This window comes from Periophthalmus magnuspinnatus, chromosome 24 (genome assembly GCF_009829125.3).
Source record: "Periophthalmus magnuspinnatus isolate fPerMag1 chromosome 24, fPerMag1.2.pri, whole genome shotgun sequence".
NCBI lineage: Eukaryota > Metazoa > Chordata > Actinopteri > Gobiiformes > Gobiidae > Periophthalmus > Periophthalmus magnuspinnatus.
This window is the reverse complement of record NC_047149.1, coordinates 23,167,885-23,187,945: the sequence shown is the minus strand read 5'-3', so window position 1 is coordinate 23,187,945 and position 20,061 is coordinate 23,167,885. Positions and strand designations below refer to the sequence as shown.

Below are 20,061 nucleotides of genomic sequence, written 5' to 3'. Positions count from 1 at the left end.
CTGAAAGTGTCGAATAAATGGGAATTCGGGTTGGAATGTGGGAGATTTTGCTTTGCGGATGGCAGTTTACGTACAGTGTGGTTGACGGTTGACGTACCCTCCTTTGGAACTATCTCGTCTGTTGGATTGTGCGCTACGGCTGTCGAGTGCTTGTTGCTGAATGCATGCTATCCTCCGCTACACCCCGATCTGTAGCAGCTAACGGGATAACATTAGCTCTTTAGACGCCTTGTTAGCTTGTATGGTTCGGTGCTAATAGATCACTGCACAAGAATGGGTGTGGAAGTCGAAACTATATCTCCGGGTGATGGTAAGTTGGTTTGTTCGCTTGTGTGCGCATTGATGGTGGGCTCTTGCTAACATAGAGGCTTGCTATTCTTCAAATTACCTCCAAGAAAGTGGCTCAAATGTGCTGCATTTGCTAAATATATGAATGAAAAGCGCACGAAACCGGTGGCGTGCTTCGTGCGTAAAAGGACTGCGTAATAATTCCAACGTTTTATTGATGTTTTTTTATGCTATATGTTTTTCCAGAGGGATCTACTTACTGTAAATGCATAGATATTATAGATATTAAAAAAGAACATTCCCCAAATAAGATAAAACTATGCAAACTGTAAATATCCCAGTGTTTGTCAAATACACTGAGATTTATGTGCCAAATCAGTGGATGCGCGTGTGGAACAAGGCGTTTTCTGGACATTGGCGTACAGTGTAATTAGGGACATTTGATACCCTTTTAGCCTGTAAAAATAAGCTGCAGGGTAAAGTTTCAATATGTGAGAGCAGGGACCCCACAGAGGAGCCCTATCTAGCTGCTTTTAGTCCGTCTGCGCTATAGGAGAAGGAAACTCAGCCTGGAACAGCACCAGTTTTGAACCCTGCTATTGTTAATATGGAGGATTAGAATAGGCACTCACTGCACAGGGCCGAGCATAGACATCTGATAGTACTCAGGGCATGTTGGTACCCATATAAGTATTAGTTTGGTTTAGGGAAGGCTTAGTCCTAGTCTTGTGCAGGGAGGGTGGTTTAGGCCTGGTTCTGGTTTGGTTTAATTTGATTCTGAGGCAGCTGTAATATTATATTGGTTTACATACAAAGTGAATTGAACTAGTTTTGCTTAAGTTCTAGTTTTAAGTTAACTCTTGGTTCCTAGTGGTTTTGCCCTGGTTGTTGTACTTTTGGACATGGTTTATCCCTGTTTTGGTTATGTTCTGGGGGTTGTTTCCAAAAAAAAAAAAAGCTCAAATCAAATCCAGGTTGGCAGATATTTCAGCTAAACATAAATTTATGCATTCAGGCTTAGGCCATCCCTACTTGTCCTGGTTTGAGCTCAGTTTAGTCCCCTCCAGGCTCAGCTCGGGTATTTAGTTGCTACAGGGACTGAGCTTGAACCTCTAAATATGGAACTGTAAAAACAACAATGTAAGCCTGATGTATTTTTAATTTATTGCAAAAACTAATCATGTTCTGTTCTTTCAGGGAGAACATTTCCAAAGAAGGGCCAGACATGCGTGGTACATTACATAGGTAAAGAACTCCTACTATTACAACCACCACTACTACTACTACTACTACTACTACTACTACTACTACTACTGCTTCTAATACTGCTACTAATACCACTTTTGCTGCTGCTATAACTACTACTAATGCCACTACTACTACTACTACTACTGCTGCTGCTACCACTACTACCTCTGCTACTGCTGCTGCTTTATCAGTGCTACCTTAGGCATGTATACACCTGTGTCTAGCCATAGCGTCATAGTGTCACCACACCTCAGCAACATTCACACAGTAGTTAAGATTACATAACACAAAGGTCTCGGTCGGCTGTGTTGTCATATCCACATGAGAACGGAGACTACTCGAGCTTCCTCTTTTTCCTGCATTTGTCCGTGTGTCCGATACGGAGACATTTTGGAAAATAAAATTAGGTTGTTCACTGCTTCGGGCTTGGGAGTCCAGACAACTAGGTCAGACAGAAAGTAAACAAAAGCCAGCTCGTGTATCAGAGTGCTGTTGAATGATTGGCTTATTACAGGGTTATAAAAAAGTATTGTGTCACTGCGACTGGCTGTTTAGTGAATTAATTGTGTCTTGGAATTGTCGTGTGTCTGCTGCTGGCAGGTGTTGGGCTCCAGCCAAGTCCTGTTGCTTTTAGATCATGCATTTCCCATAGTAAAATCTATGTTGTTTTGATTCGTCCCTCCGTCACATAAAAATGAAAGAAGCAGGTAGTTTATATTTTTATGATTTAGTAGCGCTGGCACTGTTTTTGAAATCATATACTTTGGACCACTCCCGGATGAGTAACAGATTAGACTCTCTATGTTAGCGATATCGTTTTCAATGTAAATTTATTAGCTTGTACATAATGAATCCTTTTTTTAGCTATGGCAGTTCACTGGGTTATAGTGGAAGCAACAGTAGGAATAACCCGTTACAAGTGTACAGCGTAACTTCTCTGGTGGGGATCTGCCACCTGACTGTCTCCATGGAGATGTTATTTATTTGCACGGAAGGCTCCACAATATTACATTAAACCTAGCATTTAGCATTTGCTCAGACAGGTGTCTTATTGCTTAAAATACATTGAATACATGCGTTTTTGCTGCGAGCGGGGTCACATCTCCACAGATCAGACTTGTATGACTGGGTGGTGTCATCTGTTTGTATCCATGGCGATAAACAAGTTCAGTACCCTGCTGTGGAAAATTGCAATAACATTTATTATATTCTAAATGCTATGGTACTTTGTTTGGTGTGTCACTGGGTATTAGAAAGAGTATGACACCCATAGACATTATTTATAAATGGATATAGCTAACCTGCTAGCCGCCGCGTTCAAGACAGGAAGTTTGAGTCTGGCAGCGATTTATTTTACATTGAAAAAGTGTTGCTCCTCTCCCAATAACTGCTGCTATGAGGTGTGTCATTTTGGTCTTAAATGTTCGTATTAACCCTCTCTACACGATCCTGGCGTTTTTATTTCTCTATTGTGTCTGTAAATCAAGATATGGACATTAATAACAGACAAATCAGGTGTCTTCTTTCCCCCAGGACACTCCCGCGAGTGTTAGCTACAGCTTTGATTGACAGTGTTGCTAAGCACCCACACCCTTTTAAACCACTGGTGCAGACGGGTATGGGCGTTACCTTCAACAGCCTCTCTCCGGATTGGTTCTTTGGTTGCTACTTGGCTCCAAATTTGCCCCTATAACCTCTAGCCTCGATGAGCTTCATTTGACGGGTGACGCTGTGGGTGACATCACACTCACTTAATCCACTTGTTTACACACTCTATGATGGCACCTTATGTAGCCTTATGACTCCACGGCGTAACAAGATTTGAAGCCTTTTAAAATCCCATTTCCCAGACATGCAGTCACCACCATTTTGCCCTTTCACCTCCCACCCACTCATACATGCAACAGAAAGCAACTTAAGCCTCTATAAGTTTTGAAATCTGAAAATGTGTTTATGATGTTAGCTTAAACGCTCTTTAGCGTATCTATTAATAGTGTGAGTTTAATTTGAACAATTTGGTTTGTGCTAGTGACAAGATAGCAGCTAACACAAGCTAATAGGGTCAGGCATCGGGTGAAAAGTCCACAAGTTTCACCCTGTCTATTTTGGTGTCACTGACTCACTGTGACTCAGACAAAGCACAAAAATTAATTTGTTTAAAGTTTAGTACAGGCTAATTAGAAGTTAAGGAGCAAGGTTCACTAATAAAGAACAAAAGCAAATTAGTTAAGTATTAGTTAAATTATAATGCAAATAAAAGCAAAATTACTGGACCTATATAAAAAGTATTCAAAATTGTGCTAAAATATAATCCTATAATTGCTCTTAGCATTATTGTTTGTTTGTTTAACAACTGGTTTTAGTTTAATATTAAAAATAATTGACTAGGCCATAACACATTTTGAAGTTCGATACGTCGCTGAAGAAAATATAGATGATGAACGATAAAACTGAAACTAATTTATGCCACTGACACAAAAACCCAAGATCAGATTTAAACCACAAAAGCTATTCTAATGTACAGTATTGTTAAAAAGCCATGAGCTGCAATCAATAAACAGCAGAATGAAACACTCCAGCACTTAGTTTGCATCTGGAATGAGTCACAGAAATGATCAATACATCCTTCTACTGCTCAAGTCTTATCATATAGACAAAAAAATAACAAAAAAATTGCAAGTACTGCAAAGAAACTGTACAGGTGATAGATATTAACCCCCCAAAAATGTTGTTCTGTCTGTCATATATTGAACGATAAGTTGGTAATCATCATGACCAACTTAACTGTCAATAAATATTATCTAGACCATGCACGAATGCTAACATGCCATGTACTGGGAAAATAGTTTTAATACAAAGACAGCAATGCAGTTAAATGGCAAAATAGGTTTCATGTGTTTACATCTTCGTCTTAAAATGTTATGGAAAAGAACATTTAATTATAATAGAAATAATTGCTTTACTGCTTGACTTTTTTAGGTTGTGGATGAAATAGAAGTTTTCTTATCACATCATAGTACAAATATATTACATTAGTTGCAGGTCTTATGTTTAGTGGCGTTAATCCTTGTTATGCCCAGACTGTTTATATAAATGGACATAGCTAACCTGCTAGCCGCCACGTTCCAAATAGGAAGTGAACATGGACTGCGCTTCTGGCTCCATCGACTCTGGCTCCAATTCACTTTACATTGAAAAACTGCCAGCCCTCATTCTGTAACTGCTGCTGTCAGACTCGTCATACCAACCTTAAAATATTCCTATTAACCCGCTCTACATGATCCTGATGTTTTTATTTTGCTATTTTTATCTGTAAATCAAGATATGAACATTAATAACAGACGAATCAGGCGCCTTCTTTCCCTGAGGTCACACCCGCTAGCGTTAGCAACAGGTTTGATTGACAGCGTTGCTAAGCGGCCGCTCCCTGTTAAACCAGCAGTGTGGGCAAGAAGGAGCTTTTACCTTGAACAACTTGGCTCCTGATTGGCTCTTTGGTTGCTATGATACTCGCTGCTAAAATTCCAAATACAGAACTTTGCTCCAAATTCGCCCTATAACTCCCTCAGTCCACTTCTTTATACAGTCTGTGGTTGTGGCTAAAACCTTTTTTTTTTCTTCTGATATTTAAAACTACAAACTAAATGTACAGAATGTGCACCCTTCGTTTGTATCAGCTACGAGACTCCAGTGTTTGCAGATAGGATTGTATTGTGCGTCTGGCAGAGATTAGATCAGCTGTGAAGTGCCCAGACTAACCAGCGTGACGTCACTGCTAAATGCGGAGGCCTTCCCTTTACCATGTTTGTGATCCCCGCTCATCGTGAATCCTGAGACCTACCATGGGATCTCAGTGCGTCATACAGAAATAGATAGGGCCGTCAGTCAGGAGATGCCAAGTGGCCTTACAAGGGGGAATGTCCTGTTTAAAAAATCTCACCAGATCTCTGCAATACCACCAGTCTAGACGCCTTGTAGCGCCGAGGTCGTCCAATACGCTGTTTATTTTCCTTGCACCTAATTACATGTTGCACTTGATACTCGAGAAGCATTTTTGAACTGACTCAGTAAAGACCGCTGTTGTCACGATAGTAATATTTCAAATTTGACGCTAAGGAAAAGGCTCCGTTCTCGCTGCTGATTCTTTTTTTTTTTTTTTTATGCCACAATGGTCATAAATAAAGATCAACAATATAATGTTTGTTTGTTTTTTTAAAGTGGTGTTAATCTTGGGTTTCAGCCTCCTTTTTATAGACGTCATTTTGAGCACTTTAGACCGTTCAAAAGATATAACCCAGCTCTGGATAAAGTGGAAGAAAATAGATGTTTTGAATTGTTAATTGCTATGGTAACAACTGTCCATCACTTGATACCCATGGATACTAGCTCAGCCTTAAAGTTAAATTTTTGTCCTATTTACTCTACATTTTTCAGTTCTCACACTTGTATTAAAAATGTGGGCTTATTCGTCAGTTTCAGCGTCTTTTTTATAGGCGCCATTTTGAGCACTTTTCACTATTTAAAAGATATAACACAGCCCCGGATAAAGCGGAAGAAAATGGATGTATGGATGGGCGTTTTGAGTTGTTAATTGCTATGGTAACAAGTCTAACTGTCCATCACTTGAAACTCATAAATACAGGTTCAGACGATTCTATAACTTGTTAAGAACGGTCAAATTTTGTCCTATTTAATATACATTTTTCATTTTCCGTGCGTGTATACAGTTTTGAGTATTCATTCATTGATTACCGTAGGGCTGAGCAATTAGATTTTGGTTTGTCGCATTAAAAACAAAACAAAAAAACAGCTTTTGATATTAATTACCTTGACATAAAAGACATCTAAACCAAAAAATAGTCCAGTTTATTACAGTTTATTTACAGTTTATTATTTGATCTCTGCTTTAAACTTCAAGACCTGACTGACAATTAGAAAAATGACACGGCCTTATCGATTGGGATCTGGGTTTCGATTTTCAATATTTTTGGGGGTCAGTACATTATTTTAAGATTTACGGCAGAAAACTTTGAATTAATAACTTGCATGACTCATTACAGATGCAAACTAAGTGCTAAAGTCTTTCATTCTTCTATTTATTTATTGCAGTTCATGATTTTTAACAATATAGATTTAAGTCTGCTCTTGGTTTATTGTGTCAGTGGCATAAATTAGTTTCAATATTACCGTTTGCCTATACGTACTTGAGTGATATATCAAACTTCAAAATGTGTTATCGTCACAGACCTGCTAGCGTACACCGTTTTCCATTTCAGCCTGGATTATTGCAGCTGTGAAATGCTTCCAACATATATATATAAGTTTATTGTAGACGGCTTAACATGCTGATCTCATCTCGTTTTATCCACACTTGGGTTGGGAGCGAGGGGGGGGGGGGCGGTTAGGAGAGATTTGGGTGGGGGTGCTGGCATCTTTCCTAGACGGGGCGAGACAGGATACAGCAAAGGGGAGCAAAAATAACCCCACCCTGCGGCAGATCTAGTCAGGCTAAAAAGACTTGCATGTGAAATTCATAGTTGCCAAGTCTGATTCTTTAGAGCAACTTTGGGCTTCAGTTTTTGGTCGCTCGGAAACGTTGAGAGTTGTAGGTAGAGCTGCACGCACAATATCGATACAGATTTATATTTTAATAAGAGGATTCTGGTCAAAGTTCACATTGCAAACACGTCCAGAAGAATTGACAAAAAGACCGAAACACGAACTGACAAATTCATCCAAGAAACTGAACAAGGTTAGCAGCTTTTAGGCAGAATAGACAGAATATTTTTGTCGTTTGTGGAGGAAATTATGGTACTTCAAAATGTGCAACCTTTGCGATTTGCCAGTTGCGTCAAATTGTGTTTTTTATTTGATTACAGGCCATAATAAAATATAAATAACTGAAATACAAGTTGTTAATGTTAATGACGATACTGATAAAAATGCTATTAAAATATATGCGTCTCATTAGCGTAGATTCTTTCATTCTGTGACACACAACGTTTAACTTGTTGCTTTAGACTTTTTTTTCCAAACGCTTTATCGCTTGTTACTCTCTGAAAATCTGGCAATCCCGATTCTCCCCATAGGAAAGAGAAAGTAGAAATGAGAGAGAGAGACAGAGTTAGGAAATCGCACCATTGAATGCTTTATTTTTGCACAGAGACCCCACCCATGCTCAGCCCCGCGTCGTGCGATAACAAACCAGAGATACAGGAGGCGTTTAGGGGCTGTTTTGATTGTTGGGGCATTCCTGAGGACAACTGGCCCGCCATTCCTGCGACGGCTCACCCGGGCATTACTGTACTACTGTTTAAAGCAATGTGTGGGGGGTGCGCTGCATTGAAGTTAAGTGGATTTACAAACACTGAAATATTCAAGAAATAAACCACCAGAAGTTATCATTATTGTACAGGAAATTTGATAAAACGTGGCACTCAGTTTGACGTAATTCAAATGTTATCATGGTGTTGCAGTTGTGACTGAAATACATAATGTGAAGTTGAGATTTAGTGTGGCTTTACTGAGGCTCGTCGTTATGTTTATTTAATAACATTTTTGCACTTTATATATCTACTATACTATACTTCATGTATTGCTGCCCACATTATCTCGAGTTTATTTCTATAGCACATTTAAATCAACTTCAGCTGACCAAAGTGCTTCACATTAAAAAAAATAAATAAATAAACAGCTACAAATATACAGGTAACATGATATATAGGAAAAGAACAATAAAACACTAAGATATCCTGTCTAGCTAGTGTTAAATGCCAAGGCGAAGAGATGGGTTTTCAGTCTTGTCTGAAATCTGACAGGCAGAGGGCGCTGTTCCATAGTCTGGGAGCTGGTCAGATTCAATTCAATTCATTTTATTTTATTTTTGTAACGCCCAAAATCACAACAACAGTTGTCTCGAAGGGCATTCATGTTTTGGTTGATGGGGGAAACCAGAGTACCCGGAGGAAACCCATCCAGACACGGGGAGAAACATGAAAAACTCCACACAGAAAGGCCTGGGCGACCCGGGGATCCAACCAAACCTTCTTGCTGTGAGGCATGACTGTTGCCACTCAGCCACCGTGTTGCCTACACACAAAAAGATGACCTCAGGGCTCTGGGTGGAGTATAGGGCTCCTGCAAATAAAGGGGACCCATAGAGCGCAGACAGGACCCATAGAGTGCACACAGCCCTGGAATTTCCAATATCTTCTAAACAAAAGGCAAAAGGTGGCTGTTTAACTACTTGAAAACTACCACTACATGACATCACAAGGTGGAACAGAGCATTTTGAGGTTTGGGAATGTGGACGGCCTAGTATTGCAGGATTACTTGAACATGTGTGAGTGAAACAAAACACAACTTCAGTTACTTTTTTGATGAGGGAACAACATTTTAACACGGCTAAGAGCTCATAAGAGTCATTTTTACATAAGTTAGCCCTCGTGGAACGTTATTTAAGTCCATTTTAATAGTATTCTCCATAGTTTTTTCATCTTGCTGCTGTTTTCTATAATGTTTCGTTTTTTTCCTAGTAATATTATAGTCATTACCATTGATGTAAAATAACAATTACTTTGACCTGACTCGTGCTTAATGTTCTTCTGAAGCAACGCCTCCAACGCAACAAGGCGGCCGTTATGTTTAACACAGTCGAGCTTTATGTTTTAATGTTACTTCAGGTCAGATTACAGGAAATCTAATGAAAGGGACATTGTAGGTGTCCCTATAGGTAGAACAATGTGAGCTCCAAGTAACGTAATATGGAGTCCTCAGTGAAGTGCATTATGGGACGGCGCTGCAGGGTCTGTTCGGGGAAGATGTTAACTGTGCCTATATTAGCTTTTGCATCGAGTTGTGAAACATAGATGCTGATGGGGCTCTGAATCGATCGAAACCTAAAAACAATAATAAAATGTCTGTATTTGTTCATTTGGTTTGTTTTTCTGCTTGTATTGTATTTTAAACAGGGCTTCCTCTTGCACTTATTGGGTTCCCCGGTAGAAATAAAACAGAGAAAGACATAAAAAGGTGCACGATGTAACTTTTCTAGTGCAGTGTTTGCCATCGGTTTGTCTCCATGGAGATGTTGTTGCTCGGTTTTGACTGTTACACAGTATGACATTAACGTTATCTTGCATTTTTTATTACAGACACATGCATTATTACTGCAGATCTGACCTGGAGTTTGGTTTGGTGAGGTCACCTGCTCGTCTCTTAAGTTTAATGCCGCACTAGGCCTGTCACGGCAGCACATTTTGAAAAAACGATATACCACTACGGGGAAATATTGCGATAAACGATAATATTGAAATGACTTTTACCACTGACTCAATAAAAATAAAGCAAGATGATCCCATAGAGCCATTTTTTCAGTAAGGAATGTCATTAAAAGACTTTTTTTTTAACCCCCTGCAGCTCAAATCTTATATTGTAACAAAAATAACAAAAACATTTCCCCACTTTTGCAAAAAAATTTAAAATAAACCCACGATAAATACGATTCCTCAAAATATATTGTCCCAGTTTTGATTAAATAACAAGCCTATGCCATACTGTGTAACAACAAAAGTTACATGGCGCACCTTTTCGCTTATGAATTAACCGCAAAAATATTAAATGCAATGTTTACTATGCATGTGGAAGCTTTAAAAATATATTTAAAATGTAAGTGTCCCATATCTACAGATCTTTAAATGTGTAGAGTAGTGTATAAATAGCCTAAAACATGTCAACCATGTTAAACTTCTTTACTACTAGTACTGCTGACTACTTAGGTTACTGCGACTTCCACTACTACTATGGTACTACATCTACTACTACAAAGCAGGTTTTTTTTTTTTAATCACCAGATCCTATTGAAAATGTTATCGCTACTGCAAATCATCACTACTTATTACAAATTGAGCCATTACATCCCGTCTATATTGAAATACCACCTGTGAACCGAGCTAATGACTGTATCCATGTAATTTAAAACCACTTTCATATCTGCCTCTTCGCTCCGCAGGTGTTTTTTCGACTTAGCTTGGCGTGCACTTGGCGACTTCTGGAACAGTCCCAATCCCGCAGATATCTAACCTACTGTGGTGGTGCTTGGAAGTGGGAGATGATGGTCCGATGTCTAAGTTTAGGGCGGAGTGAAAGTGGAGACACGCGCACCATAAGTAAACCTGACCAACTCTACATGGAAGTTCAAATGCCAGTTATTCACACTTGTTGAATTATGGCTCAGAAAGATAAACCGGAGAATAAGAGATCCAAATTAAATGGACAAACTGTCAATTTATTTCTTTTTTTTTTCCCAGTTTATTTTGAAATGTGAGTGTTGGACCGCTTTTACGCAGCTGTAACGAGCACAAATACCAGAGCATACCAAGGTCTGTCCATGCGTTTTTCAGAATAAAGAGGAATTGGGACTGTTACCATAGCAACTAACAATTTAAATGGTTAAAAGTCCTCAAGATGTCACCAAGAACTAGAAACTGAAACCCATGACTAGATCGTTAGCTTAAAATCGCATTTAAACTAACTAATAATCAATATTCAACTCCTCCATGTAACTGTAGAGATGTTATTGCTTTGCTTGGAATGTTTCACAGTGCGGCTTTATTCCTATCGATCTCTGTGGAGACGTGCAGGTGACTCCAGGACAAGTTACAGGTCAGATCTGTGGAGAGGTGACCCAAAAGCAGTAAGAACAGAGGTATTTTTGAGCAAAGAAAGAACTGTCATAAGTGTAATGCCATACTGTGGAGCATTTTAGGCAAAGTAGTATCTCCATGGAGACAAGTCGGTGGTCTACACTTCTTGAGAAAAGTTACTTAGTTCCCCTTTATTATTTCTATCATTTTTGATAGTTCACATGATGAGTTAGGACAAAAACAAATCATATTATTCATAAATAACCTGAATTTCTCCTCCCGAAAAGTTACACAATGCACCTTTAATTGCCTCTATCATAATTCTACCTCATTTTTGCATTATTCAAAAAGTTCACATGATGAGTTAGGCACAAAAACAAAACATATTTTTTCATAAACAGCTTGAGCTTCTCCAGAAAAGTTACGTAGTGTACCTTTTAATTTCTTCTATCATAATTCTACCTCAGTTGTGAATTGTTGAAAAATTTCACGTGCCGCGTTATGAGAAAAACAAAACACATTTTTTCATAAACAGCTTGAACTTCTCCAGAAAATGAACACACTGTACCTTTTAATTACTTCTGTCATAATTCTACCTCATTTGTTCATTGTACAATAACTTCACGTGACGCATTATGAGAAAAACAAACATATTCTTCGTGGACATCTCGCGTCCCTTTGCAGCTCCGTGCAGAAATAACTAATGAGGTTTGTCTGCTGTAGACTGCCCTGAGCTGTTGTTATCATGCTTGAATTGCCAGCGACTGTTGTAGGGAGCACATTCCTGCACTTTCTTCCCCTGGTGGTCCAGATATGGGCGAGCAATGGCCTAGTTTGCTTTAAAAATAATCCACCAATCCAGGCCAAAGCTCTGCCAGTTTAGGTTGTTATCTTGGTATTTGTGATTTTCTAGTTTAGGTATAATACTTTTAAAATACTCATTTTACTGTGCGCTGTTTTCTAATCTATGTTATAATGTTGGTTCCTCATCACAAACAGACCTGGAGTTGTGTTTTGTTTCATTCACACATGTTTAACACGCAAAAATGGCATATTTAGGCTGTTTTCTTCTCTCTTGCACCTTGTGATGTCATCATGTGGTAATACAGGAAGTGCTCCACTGTGTTTTTAAACTCCACACACCTTCACTAGAATTATTTGGATGATTTCAGCTTTGGAACTGCCAAACTCTACTAAAAAAGAGATAAAACAGGTTGAGATGTTGACAGACTAATAGTAAAGAGTTTCTTAAACATGTGTGAATGGAAAAAAAACACAACTCCAGCATTATAACAAGCTAAACCTCACAGGAGTCAAAGTTTATGACACAATGACCTTACGTCTTCTTTCTTTGCACATTCAGAGCTTAGGGCTGCAATATATTAATAATCAAATCAAAGTTGCTGTTTGAATAAGTGCAAATTAGTAGAAGGGTTGCAGTTGTTTATGTGATATTGAATAGAATTGTCAAAAAAAACATCTAACTAGCTAATAACAAACCGACAAATGAATTAATACTAAAATTAGATGAAAGTTTTGAAATGATCACATATATAAAATAAAACATAAACATTGCATTCTGTCTATTATTTTTAAATCATTGTGGTATTGGAATTTTCTGAATGTTCTTAGCAGAGAACCAAAATATCGCATCTCTGTCATTTTTTACCCTTCTCAACGGTGTATGAATTTAAGTACAGAATAGGATCCATAGACTGTACATATAACTGGACATAGCTAACCCGCTAACCAAATAGGAAGTGATCATGGGATCATCGAGTTTAGCCCTAATTCTCTTTACATTAAAAAATTGTCGACTCTCTCTCTGTGTAACCGTTGCAGTGAGACTCGTCATTTTGATCTTAAATGTTCGTATTAACCTGCTCTACATGATCCTGTTGTTGGACATGTTTTTATTTCGCTATTGTGTCTGTAAATCAAGATATGAACATTAATAACAGATAAATCAGGCGCCGTCTTGCCCTGAGGTCGCTCCCGCTAGCGTTGGCGACAGGTTTGATTGACAGCGTTGCTAAGCGGCCGCTCCCTGCTAAACCAGCATTGCGGACAGGAAGGGGCGTTACCTTCAATAGCCTCGCTCCGATTGGCTCTTCGGTTGCTATGATACTCACGGTCGGATTTCCAAATACTCGGCTGCAAATTCTGCCTCGATGAGCTTCATTTGACTGGAGCCAAACGCTGTGGGTGACGTCGCACTCACTTAGTTCACTTCTTTCCACAGTCTACGATAAGAATTATTTTGAAAAGCTTACGACCAAACCTCAATTGTTGCCTCTGAACCTTTTTAATCTTATTTTTGTATTATTAATCATAGCTCAGGGCTTTGTGCACTGATTTCAATCACATCTGCTCCAGCGGATAACACATTTTGATACTATAATGGACTAATTCACGTTAACTTGTTTTGACTGGAGACTTTGAAGCGTGTGCCAGTTTTTTTTTGTCGCTCAGATATAGGTTATTACAGAGATATGAATGAATAACCATGAACTATGCCAAAATATCAAACGTTTATATATTCAACAGGATTGTACCGCAGAATTCTGAGCCGCTTTTGATCTTTTTAGTTTTAATCAAAGACTTGAGGATGTTGCAATGACGAGAACGGAATCTAACGCTCCACAGATGTTTCCTCCTGTCACTGTCCAAACCAAGGCCAACCTGTGTGAAATCAGTACTGCACCAATGAACATGGAAGTAATCGGGCCACGACTGTATATGAAGCTCTGTATAGAAAAATAAAGAACCACGAGAACACCACCCGCGTCTGTGAAAATCTATAGAGAAATGTAAATTAGGCAAGTTTATTTGTATAACCCCATACATTCATACACAGGAAATCAAAGTGCATGAAATTAACAAGAGAAGAGGCAGAATAAAACACTTTCAGTCGTATGCACAGCCAAACAGAACTGTTTGAGTCTGGATTTAAACATTCTCAAAGTAGAGGCCTGTCTCACATCTTCAGGAAGAATGTTCCAGGTTTTAGATGCAGAAAATTGAAATACTGATTCCCCATGTTTAGTCCTGGTTTAGTCCTGGTTTAGCCCTGGTTTAGTCCGGGTTTAGTCCGGGTTTAGTCCTGGTTTAGTCCTGGTTTAGTCCTGGTTTAGTCCTGGTTTAGTCCTGACTTAGTCCTGACTTTGGGCACCAGCAGGAGGCGAGGACGAGACCAGGACGAGACCAGGACGAGACCAGGACGAGACCAGGACGAGACCAGGACGAGACCAGGACGAGACCAGGACGAGACCAGGACGAGACCAGGACGAGACCAGGACGAGACCAGAACTAGACCAGAACTAGACCAGAACTAGACCAGAACTAAGCAAGGACTAAAGCAGCACAAATCCACCAGTAAACCACAACTAAACTGGAACTAAACTGGAACTAAACTGGAACTAAACTGGAACTAAACCGGAACTAAACCGGAACTAAACCGGAACTAAACCGGGACTAAACCGGGTCTAAACCGGGACTAAACCAGGACTAAACCGGGACTAAACCAGGACCCGAGCAGCAGCATCTATAAGGAATCATACATGATTTTGCTTTTATTTTATATTTAACCTTTATTTAACCAAGTAAAATCTTTGAAAACAAACTCTCATTTGCAAACACGACCTGTCGAAGAGGGAAGGACACACGTAAAGACCAAAGTGATAAAGATAAACACAGACATAAAACAGAGGAGGCTCATTAAAAGGCTGTTCAATATGGACCATAAGGGCGGCACCAAAAGACAATACTAAACTATTTTTGGTCAAAAAGAAAGGGATTCGGGTATAATTAAATTCACTTACATAACATTTACATTTTTCTTTTCATCACACATATCTATTATTGCATTATTTTCAGTAAAAACAATAGTTCCATCAGTTATTATGGTGAATATTGCTCTGTTCAGTTGATACTGGCTGCATATTGAATCATAACGTTCCACCATTTTGATCTTCCCAATATTTTTTTGTTTTTTGTTCTTTCTAAAACACTTTCCTTCAAATGGATTTTTTCAGTGTCGATGTCATTCCCGTTTCTTTTCTGCGTTTGTTTTTTTACTCGTTGTGTTTTCAGCTGCGTCAGATGACCCAACATCTCGCTGCATGTTGCGTGACGTGTTTTGTCAACACTTCAAAATGCAAAGGTTATGGAAAAAATTGGCTTTGTTTTTTTGTCTCGCACACTTAAATAAATCACAAGAATTTGCACAATGCATTCCCTTTGTTCATTTTGATAACTCAGACTAATCCCGGGGTCAGATAAAGTGTCTAGACTGAACAAATCCCTTTGACTAATCTACAACGGATTAATCTTTAACTACTCACCAACCATGGAGTTAATTAAATAATATGACCATAGCTGTTTCTTATGTCAATTTTCTGAACTGTTAAATTAATTCAGATTTTTGTTGTGTTTTTTTTTTTTTTTTTTGACAGGTATGCTGCAAAATGGAAAAAAGTTTGACTCTTCTCGAGATAGGAACAAACCTTTTCAATTCAGGCTTGGAAAGGCGGAGGTCATTAAGGGCTGGGAAGAAGGCGTAGCACAGGTAAATACAAACTTATAACACCGTATACAGTTTTTCTACGTTCGTTCTTTCCGGTTTCTATCACATCGCGCTAGCTGCATGTTGATTTGGTAGGGGTTACATCAGATGCCCTTCCTGTAACAGTCAAGCCTCATATGTTCCGACTCGAGTGGGCAACGTGAGTCATGTGTCTCGTCAAACGGGCACAATGAAAGCTTAGCGATTCGAACTCCACACTACAGTCAGTTTGTGGGTGAGCTCTGAGCCCACTGTGGCCACTGTGTGTCAAACGAACTAAATGTGCCACAGATTAACTTTAAAACTGACTTTGGGCACCAGCAGGAGGCCAGGACGAGGCCAAGACAAGGACTAAAGCAGGACTAAAGCAGGACTAAAGCAGGACTAAAGCAGTACTAAAGCAGGACTAAAGCAGGACTAAAGCAGGACCAAAGCAGGACTAAAGCAGGACTAAAGCAGGACTAAACCAGAAATAAACCAGAAATAAACCAGAAATAAACTGAACCAGAACTAGACCAGGACCAAACTAGAGCTAACCAGAACTAAGCCTGAACTAAACCAGAACGAAGCCTGCACTAAATTAGAACTAAACCTATGATTGTAGTGTGGAGCTCAAATCGCTAAGCTCTCAGTTTGTGGGTGTGCTCTGAACCCACTGTGGCCACTGTGTGTCAAATGAACTAAATGTGCCACAGATTAACTTTAAAACTGACTTTGGGCACCAGCAGGAGGCAAGGACGAAGCAAGGACGAGACCAGAACTAGACCAGGACCAAACTAGAACTAACCAGAACTAAGCCTGAACTAAACCAGAACTAAGCCTGAACTAAACCAGAACTAAGCCTGAACTAAACCAGAACTAAGCCTGAACTAAATTGGAACTAAGCCTGAACTAAATTAGAACTAAACCTATGATTGTAGTGTGGAGTTCAAATCGCTAAGCTCTCAGTTTGTGGGTGTGCTCTGAACCCACTGTGGCCACTGTGTGTCAAATGAACTAAATGTGCCACAGATTAACTTTAAAATAAAGAGGAAGAAAATGGATGGAAAAATTGTTAAGTCTTTAGATTGATTTAAAATTGCAATCACTTTTCTAGCATATTCTCCGTCACCTGCTTGTCTCCATGGTGATATTATTGCTTTGCTTAGAGTGTTCCATAGTATGACATTAAACACATCTATCTCCATGGAGACAAGCAAGCAGAGACTCCAAGTTTACAGACCCTGCTCACGGTCAGATCGCATGTTTTTCAAGGTATTTTAGCAATATAGTGTGGAACTAGGCAAAGCAGTAACATTTCCATGGAAACAAGGAGGTGGCGGGAATGTTACATAATGCACCAACCTTTACATTTTTTATAAATATACTTCAGCGAGTGTACTCAAACTTGTTGCATGTACTTTTACTTCAAGATGTACTTTAATGATTCAGTACAGATGGAACTCGTGCCACAAATCTCACAGGACAAAATCGCCACAAAACTGCGCGCACATGAGGATAATGAGCTTTCTTTTCCATGTGTTCACATTTGGATTCGACTAAAAAGGGTGAAGTACTAGAGTTACACCTCCTCGTGAAGCTGTATTTTCAAAACACAGAACTATAACAATGACTAAAGTGTTCAATAAAAACAAATAACCAACTTTTAGGTCAAAATTCTGAACTGGATTTCACAATTTATTCATCACAAGTTGTGTCAAAATTTCATCTCATTCTCGTGAACACAATCTCGTGTCTTGTCTTGTAGAAATTGTGTCTCATTCCACCCTTAATTATTATTAAGGACGCAAGTGCAGACAGATGACTCACAGCTAACGTATATCACATAATAAACTGTAAAGATGTTCACTGTCCTTACTTGGCATTCTGTACTTTTCCCTCTTCTCAAAAAAAAAACTCCTAAATAAAAGACGAGTATTGACTTGTATCTCTCCTTGTGTTTCAGATGAGCCTGGGCCAGAGAGCTAAACTCACGTGCACACCAGATATGGCCTACGGCGTTGTAGGTCACCCCGGAGTCATCCCCCCGAACGCCACGCTTATATTTGACGTAGAATTACTTAAACTGGAGTAAAGTGATCCTTGAAGTTTTAATAGTCAAGGCTGCGTTTGCCACAGGGAGAACACTACCAGCCGTCACCTCCCACCATTTATGTTATTATCGTCTGATTTCTACGACTTTTTCAGTTCAGTATTTTAAGTATCTACGTACGCTGCTTTGCTCATGTATGGATACCACATGAATTTCATCCTGCGTTTCCTGACACGTCATGCACCATGTTTGTTGTTTTGAGTAAAATGCTTTTTAATTTGTCTCATCTGTATTTTTTTTGTTAATAAAACCAATTAAACTCATAATTCAACCACACTATGTTGCAATCAAAATACTGCCTTACAGTTTAATCAAGTAGAAGAGGGTTGGAGTTTGGCTACAAGTACAACAGCTAATCCTTAATATTCTATCTGGGCATTACCACTGTCTGCATTGCCACTTTGATAAGGTTAGTCCTGCTGAATGCTCTGAATGATGTTGCTATGTTAAGTATATTTTATATCCTCATAACATTTACTGCTAATGTACTATTCAAGCCAATAAATAATACTGTACATAACTCTATGACAGCCATTACAACCTATCGACCAACTCTTGAATAAAATGGCATGTACTGTGTTGAGACAAACTGCGGTTGTCTTTCTTATGTTATGTAAGAGGTGCTAGGTGAATGTTTATGGTAGTAACAGGGACGCCTGGTGGCCAATTTAGGAAGTACATGTAGAGGTGAGGGTGTTCTGAGATGTGGAAACTAAACTGATGATAATATAATAGATAAAAATAATAATAATAATAGTAGTAGTAGTAGTAATAGTAGTAATAATAATTATAATAATTTATGAAAATAACATACCACAAAGTCAATTCTGATTCTGATAAAAATAGACAGGTTCTACAGGACAAAGTTATGACCTGAAATGTATTATTATTTTTCATTATTAATAAAGTAAATAATATTTCAAGTTGCATTATTTTAGATTTGGTTTATAAAACAATACAAAAAAATGCTTTTTTTTTTTTGTTTTTTTTTTCTAACAAATAAATATCCGTTAAAAGCATTAATGACATTGTATTAATAATAATTATACAAATATCATTACAACAAAAATAATATTATCTATCAACAAAAGAAAAAAAAAGTGTATCGTATTTACTTCCGGGTTGCGGGTGAAAGGTCATCCGTGAACGCTGCTCTGTGATTGGATAAAACGCAATGTTGTGAAACGTCATTGGCTAAACTTCCACACGCCTTCTGCAAACCCGAAACAGCTCACCACAAGGTCAGAAATTAAATCTAATATCAGACATATCTTCGTGCACATTATTGATAATTCTGACGCTGTTAAACCGTCGTTATCGTGTCTAACTGATAACGTTTACAGTTGAGTTGTTGCACTTTCCCCGTTAGCCTCAAGTGCCAAATGCGCAGTTGTATTTAATTCCTCAAAATCTCTTCCATTAAAACACTCTTGATTGTAAATTACCCATTGCTAAGATATTGCATATATTCTTGAACAGAAGCTCGCTTGTGTGTCTTAAAATAAAATAATAATACTTTGCTCTTTAATGATAGTGTGTTTAGCTAACTCATGTGTTAGCAGAACTAGCATAACAAACCAATGTCTGTGATAGCTTTGGTTTGTTAACAGTCGTGGACATTTGTTTTTAATCGTTCACCACAAACAACCCAACATAGTCAACAGTAATAGAGCAAAAACGTGCTAATATTTGTGATCTACTGATATCTTGTTGCATAATATCTGAGGTGTCTGAGTCTGAGGTGCTGGCTGTGTTTGTGGGTTTCTTTTTATCCAATAACCCACATATTATGATTCTGCATGCTGATATAGTGCCCTTAGGCTGGGAACCTTGCCCAGCTGCATTCATGTGTGAGTGTGAATGGGTTTCTTGATGTAAGATGGTTAGAAATGTGCAATATTTCACTGATTGTATTTTTTTTAATATTATAAACTAATTTGATATTTTAAATTTACCTACAATTCAGTGTAACTGCTGTCCTTTACTTGCACACAACAACTCAGTTCCATTCAGTTCAATTCAATTTTATTTTTCACAGTGGTCAATGATGTATAATGCACATACATACATGCAGTATTTACACATGCACGTCTGCACACAGGCGCTTTACATACCACATACAGAAGTGTATATTGTACACATATTTCTGTTTACATATGTACGCCAGTATATAAATGACACCCTGAGAAGCTGTGTGTAAGCTTGTGAAATGGGGTCCATTACC

General features: G+C 38.6%; 2 protein-coding genes across 2 annotated transcripts in view; both read left to right on the top strand.

The window, feature by feature from the left end:
- The first annotated feature begins 68 nt into the window (after positions 1-68).
- fkbp1b (FKBP prolyl isomerase 1B) lies at positions 69-18,426 on the top strand. Its single transcript, XM_033991145.2, has 4 exons — positions 69-310; positions 1,486-1,533; positions 15,636-15,748; positions 17,691-18,426. The coding sequence occupies exons 1-4, from the start codon at positions 274-276 to the stop codon at positions 17,817-17,819; spliced, it is 327 nt and encodes a 108-aa protein (XP_033847036.1). The 5' UTR covers positions 69-273; the 3' UTR covers positions 17,820-18,426.
- Positions 18,427-18,995: 569 nt separating this feature from the next.
- mmut (methylmalonyl CoA mutase) overlaps positions 18,996-20,061 on the top strand; it is a 45,887-nt gene continuing 44,821 nt past the window's right edge. The window contains exon 1 of the mRNA XM_033990948.2: positions 18,996-19,078. The gene's annotated coding sequence lies outside the window, so the exon portion shown is untranslated. The remainder of the gene's footprint in view (positions 19,079-20,061) is intronic.

Coding starts and splice junctions, on each gene's coding strand:
- fkbp1b (XM_033991145.2), top strand. CDS start 274: ATGGGTGTGGAAGTCGAAACTATATCTCCGGGTGATG. Junction 311..1,485: donor AACTATATCTCCGGGTGATG/GTAAGTTGGTTT, acceptor CTGTTCTTTCAG/GGAGAACATTTCCAAAGAAG. Junction 15,749..17,690: donor GGGAAGAAGGCGTAGCACAG/GTAAATACAAAC, acceptor CTTGTGTTTCAG/ATGAGCCTGGGCCAGAGAGC.